A 14,460-nucleotide genomic window follows, 5' to 3' on the forward strand; every position below is an offset into this window, starting at 1 on the left:
AGGACGAGATGTATCAATTATATAGGGAAAAACCTAGAAGGAAGAGAGAACCTATTTCCACTCTTACAGTAGCTTTATTGGTAGGATTAGGAACGGTAGGAGCTGGGACTGGAATAGCTTCCATAACAACCCAGTATTCTCAATACAATCAACTTAGAGATGCCATCGACGAAGACTTAGAACGTAGAGAGACTTCCATCACTCATTTGCAGAAATCACTCCTTTATCAGAGGTGGTCCTTCAAAATAGAAGAGGGCTTGATCTACTCTTCAAGAAGGAGGGTTGTGTGTGGCCTTAAAAGAGGAATGTTGCTTTTATGCAGACCATTCAGGAATCGTACAGGACTCAATGAACAAACTAAGAGAGGGATTAAACACAAGGAAGAGAGAGAGGGAAGATAGACAGGGATGGTTCGAGTCTCTGTTTAACACCTCCCCTTGGCTAACTACCCTAATTTCCACTCTGGTAGGGCCTTTAGTCCTATTGTTGTTACTCCTTACGGTTGGGCCCTGTATTCTAAAAAGAATAGTAAATTTTGTAAAAGGACAGATAGATACAGTCCAGTTGATGGTATTGAGGAAAGATTATAGGCCAATAGAACAGAACGAACAGTCTGAAAAAGATGCCGCATTTTTGTTAGCTGAATTTGAAGCTAAATGGCGTGAAAAGGAAAGGGGGGGAGTTGTGAGAGGGGAATTCTGATGGTTGTACTTCAAATTCAAGGAAGTGGGCAGAGGGGGAAGTTTTTTTTTCAACTAACGAAACTTAAGAGCAGATGGTTTACAAGAAACGGCTGCTTGAGCAAGAAACAAAACTTCAGTAAGATTGTAAGCCAAGCCTCCTAAGGGAGGGGCGGCAGCTAGGGAATAAAAATGCCGAAGCTGCTTTGATCGGGGCTCTCTGGACTTTGATCTACCTGCGAGTAGATCCAAACCTGGGGGCCCAGCTTTGCAAAGTTGAAAATAAACTTCCTTCCTTCGAGCCAGCGAACCGAGTGAGTGTCTTTTTGGGTAATTGTTCCCGCACTCTCACAGGGTGTAACATTTGAATGAGATAAGGACGACTCGCGATCGTAATAAAAGGATTTTAAATGTTACGTACCAGTTCTGCTGGTCTGAAATTTGAACAATGCAAGAAGAGAACCCTTGGCTTAGAGATTATCTGCAGCAGTTGAAAGTAGGAAAAAAATGCTACTATGATGAAATCAGGAACTCTCTCTCTCTGAGATTTCAGTGGAGAAAACCTCATCAGTTCTGAGTAGCCCCAGGAGGGAATTGAAAAAGCAGAATCGAGCAACTCTGATCCCCAAATTATTGTGTAATTAAGCGGCTTTGTGAGATTCAGATGGCATAGAAAATACATACTCATTTTCCCTGTGGCTTGTTTTGCAGGTACAAGGGGCATTGATGTATCTGGATTACATGTAAGTAACTAAAAAGTGCAGAGTGTCGATTTCAAATAATTTTAACACAGTTTTACTTTGCTGTTTGTTTTCTAGTCAGCTTCTGGCTTAGAGTCTTAAGAGGTGTAATAAAAGGCAGGAACAATGTTGGTTGCTAGTCACCAAAGATGCTTAGTCCCCTTCCCGTGTTCAGTGATGTGTATAAAACAGACAAGCATATATCTGATTACAGGTGATGTTCAGCTAACCGTCTGAGAACACGCAGAGTCCTGATTTCAGGCAGGAAGAGAGAAGCTCGGGGATGAAAAGTGTAATTTCTTAAAATTGTCTTTGTTTCAGGGCATGTGGTCTTGAACAGGGACTGGCCTGCTCCATGGAGCTCTTACCGGTGAGTTTGGAGGGTGTGTGTCGGTTGGGAGAAGCAATCTTGATTTTGGCACTCAAAATGATGACCTGTGTTGTTGGACGACTTCAGTCGCATGGCAGTTGAGTTACCAAAGCCCTGATTTTGCCACACTTCTATCAGGTGAATGTTTTGCTTGCTTTTCTTCTACTAATTTGGTTTTTCTTCATATCCCGCAGAGAAAAAAAAGACCCATTTTAAAGAAAGGTGAGTGCAGCAATACTGGAGCAATTTTTTTTTTTTTTTTTTTAATAAAATGGCTTAAGGGTATTCTAAAGAATTAATGGTGGATTCTGGCTGGGCATTTTGGTCTGTATCTAGCCCACACCAGTTTGGAGAAGGCTCAGCTTGTCTTTAATACTATACTGTTTAGCTTGGAGCAGCCCATGCAAAGGTAATTATTAAGTAACCGCCTTCTGTAAGAATATAAAGCATGTATCCTCTTTGCAAGCGTTTGGTGGGAGCACCAGAGGGCCCCCCAAGTGACTACTGCATTATAACTTTGAATGGGATATAGGGAGTCCTCACTTAATGACCACAATAGGGACCAGAATTTTGGTTGTGAAGTGGTCATTAAGCGAATACGACCCAATTTTAAGACCTTTTGTGGCAGTCATTAAGCAAATCACACAGTTCCCCGTTGATTTTGCTTACCAGAAATCAGCCGGAAGGTTGAAAATGGCGATCACATGACCACAGGATGCTGCAACGGTGATACCAAACCAGTTGCCAAGTTCCCAAATCATGATCATGTGACTGCAGGGACACTGCGATGGTTGTGTGAGGAGAGGTTGTAAGTTGGTTTTTCCAGCACCGTCATAAGTCTGAACTGTCCTTAAATGAATGGTGGCTAAGTGAGGACTATCTGTAGAATAAAAATGGTGAATCAGAAGAAAGGCATCACCACGATACTCTGATTTTAAGCTGAATCCAAGTGACAGCTTTGGCCCGGAAATAATTGCATGTTCTGTTCTGGTGAAAGAATTACGCTTTTCCTCAATTAAGCTACTTCCTGCTTTGCTGTCAATCAGTTTCTCGCTGGCCCAGCCTGAGCTCAGGTGGAGTGGCCTCTTTGAATTTGAGAATTCCGCAAGACTTCGGGGAGGGTGGTTACTTACTTCCTTTTTGGTTTCCATTTCAGGCCGCCCGTAGTCTCCCAGAACGGGAGTTGTGTGCTTGAAAGAGTTTGCGCCAAACGGTGAGTAGTTTGGCTGCAAGCGACCTGCCCTTTGTTGGATGGAGAGATCGGGGTCTATGAAATTTGGTGGATCGTTGTCCCAATGATGAAATCCTGTTGCGTCTTACTGTCTGCTTTGGGGCCAGAACCTGCAAAGGTTGAACCCACTGGCACCAGCAGATGGAAAAGAGGAAGATCTGCTTCAGAAGGAGCTGTCTGATGGGACCTCAGTCTGATATTTGGGGATCAGTTGCCTTGCAAGCATTTTAATTGCTTTCTTCTCCAGGAAATGCTTCTACAGCCCAACTCTGCTTTTGACTTCGTTCTTCTTCTTCTTTAGATTACTGCAGATGTTGACTGCAGCCAGGAAATCAGAAGACACTTAATTCTTGGGAGGATAGCAAGGACAAATCTTGATAAAATAGTTAAGAGCAGAGACATCACACTGACAACAATGGCCCACATACACTGTGTGCACAATTATTAGGCAAGTGAGTATTTTGACCATATCATTTTTATGCGTATTTTCCACCTCCAGGCTGTATAAACCTGAATGCTCATTGGATATAAGCATATCGGGTGATGTGTACTTGTGTAATGAGGGAGGGTGTGGCCTAAGGAGATCAACACCCTATATCAAGGTGTGCATAATTATTAGGCAGCTGCTTTTCCTCAGGCAAAATGGGCCAAAAAAGAGATTTGACTGACTCTGAAAAGTCAAAAATTGTAACAAGTCTTTCAGAGGGGTGCAGCACTCTTGAAACTGCTAAGATATTGGGGCGTGACCACAGAACCATCAAACATTTTGTGGCAAATAGTCAACAGGGTCGCAGGAAACGTGTTGAGAAAAAAAGACGCAAATTAACTGCCAAAGATTTGAGAAGAGTCGAACGTGAAGCTGCCAGGAACCCATTATCCTCCAGTGCTGTCGTGTTCCAGAACTGCAACCTGCCTGGAGTGCCCAGAAGTACAAGGTGTTCAGTGCTCAGAGACGTGGCCAGGGTAAGGAAGGCTGGAACTCGACCACCGCTGAACAAGTCACATAAGTTGAAATGGCAAGACTGGGCCAAGAAATATCTGAAGACAGATTTTTCAAAGGTTTTATGGACCGATGAGATGAGAGTGGCTGTTGACGGACCGGATGGATGGGCCCGTGGCTGGATCAGTAACGGGCACGGAGCTCCACTTCGACTCAGACACCAGCAAGGTGGAGGTGGGGTACTGGTATGGGCTGGTGTTATTAAAGATGAGCTAGTTGGACCTTTTCGGGTTGAAGATGGACTCAAAATCAACTCCCAAACCTACTGCCGGTTTTTAGAAGACACTTTCTTCAAGCAGTGGTACAGGAAAAAGTCTGCATCTTTCAAGAAGACCGTGATGTTTCTGCAGGACGATGCTCCGTCGCATGCATCGAAGTACTCCACCGCATGGCTAGCCAGTAAAGGCCTCAAAGGTGAAAGAATAATGACATGGCCCCCTTCCTCACCTGACCTAAACCCTATTGAGAACTTGTGGGCCCTTCTCAAACGGGAGATGTACAGTGAAGGAGAACAGTACACCTCTCTGAACAGTGTCTGGGAGGCTGTGGTTGCTGCTGCGCAAAAAGTTGATCGTCAACAGATCAAGAAACTGACAGACTCCATGAATGGAAGGCTTATGACTGTTCTTGCAAAGAAGGGCGGCTACACTGGTCACTGATTTTTTGTTTGAAATACCACTGATGTTTATTTGTAAATTTTGAGTTTGTTTATTATTCTCGCTTTAACAGATGAAAATAAATGAGAGATGGGGGGATTTTCGTTTTTCATTTAGTTGCATAATGACTATGCACACTAATAGTTGCCCAATAATTGTGCACACACAGATAAGCTCCTAAAAAAGCCAAAACCTCACTTTTACTTTCTTAAATATTCAGGTTTGAGGCGTAACATTTTGGATTGACCGAGAGCACTGTAGTTGTTCAGTAATGAAATTCATCCTCAAAAATACAACCTGCCTAACGATTGTGCACGCAGTGTAGTTAAAGCAATGGTGTTCCCCGTAGTAACGTATGGCTGCGAGAGCTGGACCGTAAGGAAGGCTGAGAGAAGGAAGATGGATGCTTTGGAACTGTGGTGTTGGAGGACAATTCTGAGGGTGCCTTGGACTGCCAGAAGATCAAACCAGTCCATCCTCCAGGAAATAAAGCCAGACTGCTCACTTGAGGGAATGATATGAAAGGCAAAACTGAAATACTTTGGCCACATAATGAGAAGACAGGACACCCTGCAGAGGATGCTGATGCTGGGGAGAGTGGAGGGCAAAAGGAAGAGGGGCCGACCAAGGGCAAGGTGGACGGATGACATTCTGGAGGGGACGGACTCGTCCCTGGGGGAGCTGGGGGTGTTGACGACCGACAGGACGCTCTGGCGTGGGCTGGCCACGAAGTCACGAAGAGTCGGAAGCGACTGGACAAATAAACAACAAAATTACTTCTTTCAGCAGCTTTTAAAGTGGAAGTAGCCTCCTTGGAGCAATATGAGGGAAGGTTGCCGCTTCTGGGTCTCCAAAGTAAGTTTGCTGGTAAATCCAAACTATTCTTACCAATTTGCCCAATTCCCACTGCCATGATGAGCTCTCCTGGAATCTCGTTCGGCTGAATTTTGCTGTTGAGAAGCGGAATCTGAGAATCAGTTGGGAATAAGGCTAATCGGAGGGGTTGGGTAGTAATTGCTGCCCCGTATCTTTTTCTGGTCTTTGACATGCTTTTCTCGAGTCTGCTAAGAAAAGTGTTTCGACCTTGGCGACTTTCTGGGAGAATTTTGGGAGTTGAAGTCCACACATCTTAAAAGTTGCTAAGGTTGAGAAACTGGTTTACAGCCTCTAAATTTTGAGTGAAAATATGCCTTAGTCGAGCAGGGTAACACCAATTTCATTTGTGTGTTTTCCTTTTTCGGGGAATGTCAAATCCTCAAGGCTGGTTCTAAATTAAATTTGAAGGCTCTGCTGCTAACAACAGGGTTCTTTGACGTTATCGATAATGCCCAGAACTTTACCTTGCTGGTAATCAATATACATTAATGATAAATTTATTTCCTACAGAATGGAGAAGCTGGTGATGGTGTGCTCATGCATGATGGGGAATGAACGGGTAAGAAACACCTCAGTGTAGGCTTATCCAGGGGTTGGCAAACTAGGGCCTGTGGGCCAAATCTGGCCTGGCAGCTGTTTTTGTACAGCCCACGAGCTAAGAATGGGTGGGCTGGTGGATGTGGATTCTCAGGCCTCAGTCAAGTTCCTGGGGTGAGGGGCAAGGCATCCTGGATGGTAGAGGCCTATTAATTGCTTCCTTGATGGCGGGCTGGCAGTGGTGATGGCTGCAGTGCTCCTGGCCACATACCTGCCAGCTGGGAAAGGACAGCATCTGGCCCTTTCCAGAAAACAAATAAAATGCTGACCCCTGGTCTTATCTATGGGAGAGCTTGAATCCATTGGGCTCTGCTTGGCCGGTGCAGCTTCCAAACCATCTCTGGTTAGCAGATTTGAGTTCCATTTCCCTGAAGCCCAGATATCCTAACCACCTTTATGTGGGTCAGTATATTGCCATGTAAAGTGTTTAAAATGGGAGCAGAGCCGTCGCTGCAGGCACACACAACCTCTAGATGGTGTCTAGGTCCAGAATTAGTCTTATTTAATCTCACAAAAAAACTGCAGTAGAAGCTTAGATAAAGTAACAACAGGCAACTAAAAGGGATGGGGAGGTGTGGAGACACTGGCTGTGTATAATGTGGATTTTATTCATTGTTTAGAAATTGAAGGGTGTGACGTTGCTCTAAAATGGTGGAAGTTTGGGGCGGGTTGCCTCGTGAAATAACTTGATTTTTTCTTTAGTAGAAAAACAGCTCCCAAATCTCAGACATTAGGCTCCTCCGAGGCTTTGCTGTTTTTAAAAGCGATAATTTTATTTGGGTGCCCACACCAGGAATTCCTGAGCTATGAAGCAAGAGATGTGATTATAACATAGGATGGTGTATTAACCCCTGCAACTCTGGCTGAATAAAGGAACTTGTAGCGTAGGGGCATTCAGGAATCCAATGGTATAATTTTGAGGATCTGGGCAGATTTTCTGGAACTTGAACAAAATTAGCCAAATGGGCCTTGGAGAAGACCTAGAACAATTTGTCTCCATCTTGACGGGTGGCACTTTTGGTTTAGCTCACCAAGTATCCTCTGCCTTCGCAGTTCAAGCTGACGTGCCATGACCCAATATGTCAAGATGGATGGAAACCCTTCCTGCCAGGAGAGCTAAACTACCAGCCCCTGGTCTTCCAGTAACCCATGTAGAATGGGCACCCTCTTCGTTGCCTGTTGCAGTTTTGATGATGAATTGAACTAGCTCACTTTGAACAAAATGAAAAGGTTTGGAACAGCTGAAAAACTGCAAACGTTCCAGATGTTGTAAATTGGACTCCTTATAGGGTTGGTAATGGGATTATTGACTTGCGCGTATGTGTTGCTTTTAACTCCCGCAGAAAATGAATTGGAAGGACTGCCCCAAAGCATAGGTGAGTGGATTTTCCTGCCTATAGACCAGCTGGATTCACACATTTCACTAAATCACAGCCTGCTTTGTTTTGCCTTGGCGCAGTGTGGTTAGTGGGATGTGTGAGCCAGGCTTTCCTGGTTTCACTGATGCTTATCCCAGTTGGCTCTTAATGATGAGATCTTTACCGCCCCAGTCTGATTCCTGTGACTGAGTGGTCCCTCTGACGCCCCAAAGCCAGTTCCGCTCTGGATCAATCTGGGAGTTTTTTGTTTGTTTGTTTGTTTGATTTATTTTCTATCTCGCCTTTATTATTTTATAAATAACTCAAGGCAGGGAACATACCTAATACCCCTTCCTCCTCCTATTTTCCCCACAACAACCACCCTGTGAGGTGAGTTGGGCTGAGAGAGAGGGACTGGCCCAAGGTCACCCAGCCGGCTTTCATGCCTAAGGCGGGACTAGGACTCTCCGTCTCCTGGTTTAAACTGGATCTAGTGACTGCCTTCCATCTTTAAGTCATTTTTTTCCTTTTAAACTTGAATTTAATTCACACGGGGACTCCTTGGTCCAGCACAGATGGTTCCCAGGCTGTTTTGCCGGACCCGTAGAACGGCTGTTAATTCCGTAACCAAGAGGTGAGAGTCCTTTTGTAATGCCAAATAAATGAATAAGATTGCTTTTTGAGAAACAGGCTGCCTTGAATATGTATCGGTCCATTTTCTCAGATGGACAGGAACATGTGATTACATACAAGGGTTGTTCTTGGCTGCTTGTGTGCCCACTCCCCAGTTCATATCTCACTATTATTGCATTCCAAACTGTATTTTTTGTCATTAACAACACTGACCTTTGAGGCACAGCATGCTTTGTAACTTACAAATGACCTTAGCAGCTCCTCAATCTTCAATCTGTTTATCTTCTTCCATCTCCAGGTTGAAAGGGTTACCCTGAAGACTGTTTTGAAAAGAATGGGTCAGCCATCAACACACCCTGCTGTTCTTGAATTAGTCGAGAGCTGGGCTGGCGGAGAGTAGGGTGATGTAACCCTGAGATTTGACTGGACTATTTTCAAGGCAGATACGTCTCTTGAGTATCTTACACTGGGGGCAGTTTCTGTTCCAGGCCCTGCTTGGAGGGGGGCCACCAAGCTGTCCCTTCTTCAGATCTTTCGCTTTGAAATAAAGTAGGACTCTTTCAGGATCTTGTACAAAAATACTTCGCCTGGAATTATTCAGGTGAATAATTCTGAATTTTTAAAAACTGAAGGCAGGACGTCAGAAGTTCTGCCATTGTTGAAGGCACTGAGGAATCTGGTAAGGAAATACCTCTGCAATGATGACCCAGCGGGTCACAGGCTGTCTTGTGACACCTGAAATTCAAGACAGACTGAAGATAATTTTACTGCCCCCCCCCAAAAAAAAAAACCACAGAGATGCGTGTTTTGAGGTTCTCTCTCTCTCTTTTTAAACTATTGATATCGCAACCAGAAGAATTCTTACATGATTTAGAAACTGGGTGAAAGTTCCAAAGTTGAAAAAAAAATAACACAAGTCTACAGGATTGAACTTGGTTAATTATAGCGTGTGTACCACCCAGAGTTGCTTGTTGAGATGGGCGGTGAAGAAACGTGATAAATAAATGTATTCAACTTCTCAGACTTGTGACGGGGGTTGATCCCCTTGTGATGGGGAGCCCATGTGTTGGCTGTATTATGTGTAATATTTTCTTGTGGCTTTATTTTCATCTGTGTTCATTGTTTTTAATTGCTTTGGCAGTACATTTTAACAGGAGGTTTTATTGAACGCCACCCGGAGTTGTTTTGTTTGAGATGCGTGGCTTTATACATTTGACAAATAAAATGAGCTGGGGGAAAAACAGTCTTGGCAGTCGGTTCTGTTTATGGTAGATTTCTTCAAAAGGGGTACAAAACTGCTGCTACTAATAAATAACTAGTTTTAAAAAATAACGGTGTAGAAATGGAACTGAGCGGGCTGGGGGGAGTGTCTGTTCCAGGCCCTGCCAGTCAATAGTATGGCATTGGAGGGGGCCCACCAAGCAGTCCCTTCTTCAGATCTTTCTCTTTCAAATAAAGAATCTTTCAGGATTTTTATACAAAAAACCCTCACCTGGAATTGTATTTCTCTTCCATAAGGGAGAGGGAACAGGAACCCTGGTGGTGGGGGAAGACAGTTAGGTTTTGCCATTTCAATTTGGGAGCACAGTCCAAGTGGATTCTTAAAGCATTTTTCTTGACAGGTGATCAGGGACTGGCAAAGGAAGTGAACGGTGGTGGGTCCCTTGGTGTTTGTTCATTCCCAAGTTTCAAATGTACAGCCTTTCTAGTTGCTGGCATAGCTGGGGCTTGCTGGCTCAGGACAAATCAGGAAGATGAAAAGTGCCAAGTTACTTCATTTGTATTGAAGTACGTTTTGCTATTAATACCTCCAAATGTTTGCGATGCAAAGCAGATTATTCAAACACATTCAGCACCCGGCTTGGGATGATGGGACCTATGATTCTGTCTCAGGAGAAGCAAGGACTAATGGTTTGTTTTAGGAAAGGGAAGATCCGGGCCTATTTGATCAACCGTGATCGTCTGAAAAGGTCATGTTGCCTGGTTTTGGTGGGTGGGAGAGTTCAAGCTGGCATTAATGCCCACCCACAATGCCACCTTGCATCGGAAGGGAGTGTGTTGTGGTTACTGCTCTGCTCTTTTGCTTTTTCACAATCCAGAGGTAACCAAATGGCCTTGCACAATGCACCAAGCCCCAGATCAGTGTTTCTTGACCTCAGCAGGTTGAAGATGTGTGGACTTCAGCTCCCAGAATTTGGGGAGAATTCATAGCTGGCTGGAGAATTCTGGGAGTTGAAGTCCACACGTGTTCAACTTGCTGAGGTTGCGAAACACTGCCGCTGCCCTAGATTCTATCCAGCAGCATCTCCTGTAGCCCTGGAAACGGGAGAAGATTCCTAAGTTGCTCCCTTCGCAACAAAAGTAAAGAAAATAGGCCCGTGAGGGCAGGTGGACAAAAACAGCAGTTCCCATGTCTGTTTTAGTCACTTGAGGCTGCAGCTGTGTCATGTCCTGACTTAGACAAAATGGTGGGAAGAAGGAAATAAGCCGGGTTTTCTTCTGCCAGACTTGGAAATGGCCACTGCAAGCTATTCCTTATGTAGCATGGACAGACAGCAGGCAGCCTTTATCTCCCTCCCGTCTCCTCTGGTGCCTGGCATTCCAAAGCCTTTTGGCAGCTGCTCCTCCGGGCACCCACCCAAGAGCTGACAGGGGTAAAGGAATCCGCACGGGGTGCAGCAGCGAGCCCAGGCCTGTTGTGGCTGTGAGATCCAGCCCCTTGGCCTCCGTGTTCCGCTCTCCCTCGACATGCTAGCGTCTGTCCCCAAAGCTTGCAATGGGTCATTCTTGGCTGATCCTCTTCTTGGCCCTGGGCACCTCTGTTCTTGGTCACGACGGAGGCCAGGAGCTGGTGACGGAGGCTCCAACTGGCCAGCAGCAGGCACTTTGCCCTCCAGATGATGACCTGGCGTTGTGGCAGGAGGAGAAGCTGCCGGTGCCCAGATTTAGCAATTGCATGCTGCAGTGCACCTTCCACGCTTACAAAGCCTACGAGGCGGCGCTGGCAATGGGCAGCTTCCAGAGCATGATGTCGCTGAAACTCAATGAAGGCAGGGAAGGTAAGCTGGAGGGCCCTACGGGATGCCAGCTGTGCAGCCAATCAGACTGAAGCAGGGGATGGGCTTGGAGACCCTGCCCTGGCACACTGGCAGCCAGGCAGCAGCTATCAGGCCGTTTCCAAGGCCTTTAATTGGTGGGGCTCTCAAAAGCAGGGCCCCCCAACTTGGCTTGTGCTTCATTTCCATTGAATCGTTCGTCCCTTCTGCTTAAAACTGACAAGTCGTCGTCCCAGAGTAACTGAAGTTATAGCTTCCACACCTCTGTATTAACTTTGGCTAGGAATGGGGCGGGCTGTAAACGAGAAACAAACAAATACAGGCCTGTGAATCCTTTAAAATCCAGTGTGGTGGTAATTTAGGTGGATCTGCCATTTTCAAAAATGACATGATAAAGTAAATCAGGTTTCCATTGCCCAGAATTCTCCAGATGAGCTTCCAGATGTCCAGCCAAATCGTGGCCTTGTGAGTTAGGTCAGCTGAGAAACGAAGGCCGGGCGTTACCGGGTCTCTCTTCTCCCCACAGGGGCAGAGCGTGAATTCTGCTGGATGCTTCACCTCCGTTGCCAGAGGGGGGACCGTCTCACCAAAGCTTTCGTCCTGCTGAACTTGGAGCAGCCTCCGGATCGGAGCAGGCCATTCCCTTTCCGCCTCCTCCTGACTGCTCCTTCTTTGCCCCCTCACCGCTTGCAACCCCGTTCCAGGAGACGGGACACCAGGCTGTTGAGCGGGGAAGCCTGCGGCATCCGTTTCGATGTGACGGAGCCCTTCCGCAGCGCCGAAGGGGGCCGGGACGCGGAAATGTGCATCAAAGTCGTGTGTCCTCTGGAGAAAGGCATCTGCAAGGGCCCGCCGTTCAGTCTGCGCTGCCCACCCTTCCTGGCCACTCTGTGGCGCAGTCTGCCCCGCCCTGACTGCTAAGCAGGTGGAGGGTTGCTTCTGCAATGTAATATGGGGGAAGAGAAGGGGTGTACAGATCCACTTGTGCACATACACTCCAGTTCAGCTGTTGAGGCAATCTTAGGACCGGTTTCACTGCAGAGTTCATTTTTATCTGACAGTGTTTAGATGGCCTCAAGAAAGCCAGTCTGGTATAGTGGTGAAGGCATCAGGCTAGAAACTGGGAGGCTGGGAGTTCTAGTCCCACTTTAGGCATGAAGGTGACCTTGGACCAGTCACTTTCTCTCGGCCCTAGGAAGCAGGCAATGGCAAACCACTTCTGAAAAACCTTGCCAAGCAAACTGCAGGGACTTGTCCAGGCAGCCTCCAAGAATCGGACACAATTGAACGGATCAAAAAATTGTCTCAAGCAGTACACATATGTGTGTACGTGCGCAGGCCACAACTGCACGCATTGGTTCATGCATCAATGCAATAGCATACAGTAACGACGGGAAGCTAGTTTTCACTCTGAGAATGAACCACCGCAAAGCTCAGTGCTTAACATGCCTCCTTCCCTTTCTACATTAGGTATCTAATCAGATCTTTCCTGCAAATACAGAAATGGGGTTGCCCTGGCTTATTCCATTACGCCAGCCTTTCTTAACCTTTTGACCCTGGAGGAAGCCTGGAAATATTTTTCAGGCCTCAGGGAACTCCTGCACATTCATGCTCAAATATTGGCCAGAAGTTACAAAACTATATGCATTTCCTGTGTGGGCCTGTATATATGTGTTAACAGTGTTCTTAAGCTAAAAATAAAGAAATTTACCTCGTTAATGTGAAGTTGCCAGCATTTGGAATAATTTTTTTAATAAATTGTGCTCTCCCAGGGAACCCCTGGTGACCTCTTGCAGAATCCAAGGGTGCCATGGAACCCTGGTTGAGAAACCCTGCGTTACACCAAAGTCTCCAGATTTTGCACAGCCTGCCACCAATATCATGCAGTTACAAAGCCATGCTAGAAGAAAGGATTTAAAGTAGTAAAAACAACAGAACGGTGGCTTTGACTTTCCCCTACCTCAGATTCTTCTACCTGACCCTCCATGACAAGATGTTCCTAATCTGCAGACTGCTTCAGCCACGCCCTTATTACAGGTTGCGGGTTTTTCTTCTCCATTAAACCGTTATTTTCATCTTGGCTGCCAAGATTAGATGTAAGAAAATTAATTAGACAGTGCATCTCCGTCCTAGGACATATTTTGGTAGACTGTACAGTTTCCTTGAAAGGAATTGCAATTCTTGGCAAAGTTTTGGAAAAACCCTGAAATCAGATCCCTGTGTTCTCTCATCAAACGTAGTCTTCAAGGTTGGGTGATGGTGGTGGTGTCATACAATATCTGGGCTGTGTTGTCTCCTACTCACTGTTATTCCTTGTCTTTATCCATTTCTTCATTTATCTATAGCATTTTCCTTGTACTGTTCGGAAGTCTACAGTTTTTGGCTGAGACATGAACTGTACTTTCAGCCAAGCTATCTAAAATAGTGGGGGTAAGGAAATCAAGGAAAATCTGTGAAATTGCCATGCTGTTTGAGGCTTTTGAAATAAAATAAGCCTCTGCTGAAATGTTCTCTGCTATGCTTATTTCTGAACAATCAGTGGGATACAAGAAAAACACGTTAAGTGTATTAAATTAATAAAGTTGCTGCTTTATTAACTTAATGAAAAAAGCCAGTTTGGTCTAGTGGTTAAGGTACCAGGGGAGAAACCAGGCGACTGAGAGTTCTAGTCCCGCCTTAGGCATGAAAGCCGGCTGGGTGACTTTGGGCCAGTCCCTCTCTCTCAGCCCAACTCATCTCACAGGGTTGTTGTTGTGGGGAAAATAGGAGGAGGAAGCAGTATTAGGCATGTTCACTGCCTCGAGTTATTTATAAAAATAATAAAGGCAGGATAAAAAAATCTAACATTGTTCCAGTTCTAATGAAGTGGGGAAAAAGTGCTGTTGGTGGAAATGAACTTCAAAATCATGCAGCTGAACCACAGACTCCCCCATCCCCCGCTCCTTTTTGGCTTAGCGGGTTGTGCTAAATTAGCTAATTGTGGTTTATCAAGAAATTATGGTTAAAAAAACCATTGCTTAGTGTGGTTCAATCTGTCGGACTACAACTCCCATTTTCCCCGCCTCCAGAATGAGCTTTGCCCGCGTGACTTCTAAGCGACGGCCTCGAAATCGACAGCCCCGCTTCTAAACCACGCTCGCAATTGCTTTATTTCTCCCTGTACTAAAAGCAGCCGGACCGTCTGGAGAGGGGAAAGGAATGCGGGGGGGAAGAGGATTGGGTGGCGCACCCAGGAAGCGCGTCGGCCAATCGAATGCCACGGC

The 14,460-nt window shown here is 45.7% G+C and overlaps 1 protein-coding gene and 4 non-coding genes across 5 annotated transcripts; all 5 read left to right on the plus strand.

The window, feature by feature from the left end:
* The first annotated feature begins 1,190 nt into the window (after positions 1-1,190).
* On the plus strand, positions 1,191-1,262 carry LOC134506915 (small nucleolar RNA SNORD26). Its single transcript, XR_010068845.1, has one exon. It is a non-coding gene; the product is annotated as a small nucleolar RNA SNORD26 (small nucleolar RNA).
* A 1,818-nt stretch (positions 1,263-3,080) lies between these two features.
* LOC134506906 (small nucleolar RNA SNORD22) lies at positions 3,081-3,208 on the plus strand. Its single transcript, XR_010068838.1, has one exon. It is a non-coding gene; the product is annotated as a small nucleolar RNA SNORD22 (small nucleolar RNA).
* A 2,376-nt stretch (positions 3,209-5,584) lies between these two features.
* Positions 5,585-5,653, plus strand: LOC134506904 (small nucleolar RNA SNORD30). The gene has a single exon (XR_010068836.1). It is a non-coding gene; the product is annotated as a small nucleolar RNA SNORD30 (small nucleolar RNA).
* A 2,017-nt stretch (positions 5,654-7,670) lies between these two features.
* Positions 7,671-7,735, plus strand: LOC134506905 (small nucleolar RNA SNORD31). The gene has a single exon (XR_010068837.1). It is a non-coding gene; the product is annotated as a small nucleolar RNA SNORD31 (small nucleolar RNA).
* A 3,068-nt stretch (positions 7,736-10,803) lies between these two features.
* On the plus strand, positions 10,804-12,784 carry LOC134506449 (uncharacterized). Its single transcript, XM_063316656.1, has 2 exons — positions 10,804-11,200; positions 11,724-12,784. Exons 1-2 carry the CDS (start codon positions 10,918-10,920, stop codon positions 12,116-12,118), a joined length of 678 nt encoding a protein of 225 aa, XP_063172726.1. The 5' UTR covers positions 10,804-10,917; the 3' UTR covers positions 12,119-12,784.
* Positions 12,785-14,460: the final 1,676 nt, after the last annotated feature.

The sequence above is a fragment of the Candoia aspera genome, chromosome 17 (genome assembly GCF_035149785.1).
Source record: "Candoia aspera isolate rCanAsp1 chromosome 17, rCanAsp1.hap2, whole genome shotgun sequence".
Lineage (NCBI taxonomy): Eukaryota > Metazoa > Chordata > Lepidosauria > Squamata > Boidae > Candoia > Candoia aspera.